We start from the raw sequence: 3,899 nt of genomic DNA, 5'->3' as shown, positions 1-3,899 counted from the left end.
ATGAAAAATAAGGAAATGATCCTTCCTTTTTCCTCCAAGTAATTGACTTAATCACGACAGTAATTAATATATCTTGAAAATATCATGCTTATGTCTATTAATGAAAGCCAATCTAATTTATTATTCTCGTATTAAAAAAATAAAAATAACATGAAATTACATTTTTATACTATCTAATAGTTGTTTAATTTTTATTAGCATAATTGAGTGATAGTTATGTGTTAAAATATTATTCTTATTTTTTTATGCCCCTATTTTTATTTTCTATTAACACGTGTCTGGTCCATATTGAATAAAATCTAATATAATCTAGATTTTCGAAAATGTGCCACAATCATATTCTTTTACCCTTAATCATATTGATTATAAGCTTACCATTTTTGTACCAATCCAAAATGTGCTCCTTAGAGAAACGTGGAAACCTTCTCATCCTCACCCTCACTGGCCAAAACGTCGAACACAGGCTCAACCCCGAGGTCTTGAGCTCCATCATCTCAGCACTTTCACAAGCCAAGGCTGCGTCAACCCGTGGTTCAGCTCTGGTCACTGTGTCGCATGGCAAGTTCTTCTGTAATGGCTTCGACCTAGATTGGGTCAATGCCACCGGTTCCAAACAAGAAGCCCAACAACGCTTCGATTACTTGCTCGACTGCCTCACGCAGCTCGTCCAAGCCTTCATCTCCCTCCCCATGCCAACTGTCGCCGCCGTCAATGGTCACGCTGCTGCTGCCGGCATGGTAATCCCCCTCTGTCATGACTACGTGGTCATGAGACGTGACAGAGGTGTGCTTTACGTGAACGATTTGGAAATGGGGCTTAAGATTCCTGAACTCTACATGGCATTTTTCAGGGCCAAAACTTCGGGGTGGGCGCTACGTGATTTGGTGTTGCGTGGGTTGAAGATAAAGGGAGAGAAGTTGCTGAAAATGGGGATAGTGGACGCCGTTTACGATGGCGAGGAAGGGGTTATAAATGCCGGGATGATTTGGCCAGAAGGAAATGGGATGGTGAAGTTTACGCTGAAATTAGAAAAGGGTTGTATTCTGAATTTTGTGGCATGCTGGGAATAGCTTCCATAGCGATTGGAACCCCAAAACTTTGATTAACATGTTAGTGCATAAAATTAACAAGGGAAGGAAGTGGTGGTTTGGAGGGCGGTTCACCTTTAGCCATATAGGTGAAGAGAGAGTGCCCCAATGACCACATGATCAAATGCGATTACTAGTGTGGCCAAAGCCTCTTGGCGTAGCCACTTCGTGACGGTGTGGAAGGTAAGTTCCTTAAGATTATTTCATCATATTCACTTTTAGAATTTCTTTTTTATATTTCGATTTGAATTTATCTTGGAGTATTTATGAAAAATTAGTTTATATATTTGTTTGTGGAACTTTTAATTTTACAAGTAGTTTTTAAAAGTAATGTTGATTAAATTTGATTGGATCAGATGGATTAAGAATTAATTGGGATATCAGTTTAAAAAGAGGTTTTGAACTGGTTGATATGAAAATATGTATGAACCGATTAACCTGGATAAAAAATTAGTTGAATCTGTTGAATTGGATTCTTTTATTTTTTAATTTTTAATCAGACTGGTTAAACTAGTCAAACTCGTTGAACCGATAAATTGGTAGCCTAATCGATTAGACCACTAATCCAATTTTAAAAATATTTGTTGAAAAAGCTATACATGACCAAAAAGTATAGTAAAGAAAAATAAAACCCATATTTTAAAAAATTGGGAAACATGTCATCTTTTTAATATTACTCTCGAAGTCTAAAAAATTTATTAATCGTATATAAAATAATTATTCATATTTAATTTAGGTGAGTATTTAGCATACTGGTCGTGCAACTTTTTAATTCCACAAACAAATCTAGGATGATGCGAATTATCATTTTTAATTATTTTATATTTATTTTATTTTTATGCAATATTAGAGTAGTGGAAGGAGAATAACCTTGATTTAAACACATGCTAAACATGTGTTTGATAAAAATTTTAACCTCGTCCCATACAAATCAAAATATTATTATTACAATTTCAAAACAAATGACACTAATTTAAACTCGCATCTAAAGATTTTTTTTTACTCTAGTAATAATGTATAAGATAATAATCCTTTATTTAATTTTAATGAAACTTATAAATATTTGATTTTAGATGATGTTATTATTACTATTATTTTAGATTTAAGTTATATCATTTTGTTTTGAATTTGCTTTACAAATTTTCATAATTGAGATTCATCACAATTTGATAATTTGATTTACACCATTATTGAACCTATATTAACTTCAAATGGTTACTAGCATAGGTTTTTCTTTTTTCAATGAGAAATTTTCATTTATATATAAATAATTATAATAAAAGAAAATGAGTAACAAGGACATCCCATAAAGTGTTGTAATCTTATCTGAATTGTTGTCCAAAATTTATTATTAATATTATAGATTATTTTGCATCGTGAATCTAAATATTATGATGGATACAAATATTTGAAAGTACATTTGTTCTAAAAAAAATCTATATTAATAACATCACTTTTGTATAGCATAAAAAATAAGGTTGGAATGTACTAATATATTGCATACTTTATAACTTCATTGATAGGCGAAATTGAGACGATTCATACTTTGAAGAGTATATAAAAATAGATTCTGATAATCTGAATAATACAACTTCAAATTCAAAACTCGATCAAGGACCAATAGACGATAATAAGGGGTATATGTTAAATATAAAACAAGGAATAATCAAATACAATAGAATTGTATTGTATATGATGTTTATTTTATTTTTCTTATTATCTTTTATTAATAATTGTATTATCGACTACTTTCTTAACCTAATATAAATTTTTTTATTGTACTGATAATTTGTACGGTAATTAATTTTTTTTAAAAAATATATAAATTATGTAACCATATGTAATTGTAATTACAATTTGTATTATCAAACATGGTATAAGGAATTTTTTTCAGCCAAACCCGTATAGAGAATTATAACTCTTTATAACTATAAAAGAGTGTAAATATAATTACTAGTCTAACAATTACACTTTTATCTAATTAATCGATAATATCCAAAGACCCTAAAAGGATAAAATTACATTTAAAATAAAGTCAAACATTAGCTAATGGTTGACTATTTTGTAAAAAACAATAAATAACGAAAATGTAATTTAATAAAAGTTTAGTGATTATTTGTGTAATTTTATGTTTTTAAAGGACACAAAACTCGAGAATTTTAAAGTCAAACATGTTACTTCCGAGCACCCAACTTTAATTATGTTGAAGATCAGGCTAGATCTTCAATAGAATAGTCTTACAAGCCTTTTAATCTTGGATTTAATTTGGATCAGTTCATCATTTGTTGCAATTAGCGCCAGCTTTTGTAGCTTTACAATTTTAAGTGCCAATCCAGCATGTGTTCCTTAGAAAAACGTGGAAACCTTTTCATACTCATCCTCACCGGCCAAAACGGCGAGCACCGGCTCAACCCCAACCTGTTCAGCTCCATCATTTCAGCACTTTCACGAGCCAAGGCTGAGTCAACCCGTGGTTCAGCTCTTGTCACTGTGTCGCATGGCAAGTTCTTCTGCAATGGCTTCGACCTCGATTGGGTCAACGCTGCAGGATCCGATGAAGAAACCCAACAACGCTTCAACCTTTTACTCGACTACCTCAAGCAGCTCGTCCTAGCCTTCATCTCCCTCCCCATGCCCACCATCGCCGCCGTCAATGGTCACGCAGCCGCTGGCGGCGTAGTGCTCGCCCTTTGTCATGACTACGTGCTCATGAGACGTCATAGAAGTGTACTCTACATGATTGATTTGGATTTAGGGATCAAGATCCCTGAGCCCTTCATGGCTTTGTTTAGGGCAAAAATTTCGGGCTCG

The 3,899-nt window shown here is 32.9% G+C and overlaps 2 protein-coding genes across 2 annotated transcripts; both read left to right on the top strand.

Moving 5' to 3' along the window:
- The first annotated feature begins 395 nt into the window (after nucleotides 1-395).
- LOC121227708 (enoyl-CoA delta isomerase 2, peroxisomal) lies at nucleotides 396-1,070 on the top strand. Its single transcript, XM_041110611.1, has one exon. It carries the CDS (start codon nucleotides 396-398, stop codon nucleotides 1,068-1,070), a length of 675 nt encoding a protein of 224 aa, XP_040966545.1.
- A 1,928-nt stretch (nucleotides 1,071-2,998) lies between these two features.
- Nucleotides 2,999-3,893, top strand: LOC121227707 (enoyl-CoA delta isomerase 2, peroxisomal-like; the record flags this gene model as incomplete). Its single annotated transcript, XM_041110610.1, has 1 exon — nucleotides 2,999-3,893. A coding segment is annotated over exon 1 (468 nt), but the record flags the coding sequence as incomplete, so codon positions are not given.
- Nucleotides 3,894-3,899: the final 6 nt, after the last annotated feature.

This window comes from Gossypium hirsutum, unplaced genomic scaffold (assembly GCF_007990345.1).
Source record: "Gossypium hirsutum isolate 1008001.06 unplaced genomic scaffold, Gossypium_hirsutum_v2.1 scaffold_1399, whole genome shotgun sequence".
NCBI lineage: Eukaryota > Viridiplantae > Streptophyta > Magnoliopsida > Malvales > Malvaceae > Gossypium > Gossypium hirsutum.
Note: the sequence above shows the minus strand (reverse complement) of the source record. Positions and strands in the feature narration are given on the sequence as shown.

Bases quoted from the DNA above. Each gene is read 5' to 3' on its own strand.
- LOC121227708 (XM_041110611.1), top strand. From the start codon at position 396: ATGTGCTCCTTAGAGAAACGTGGAAACCTTCTCATCCTCACCCTCACT.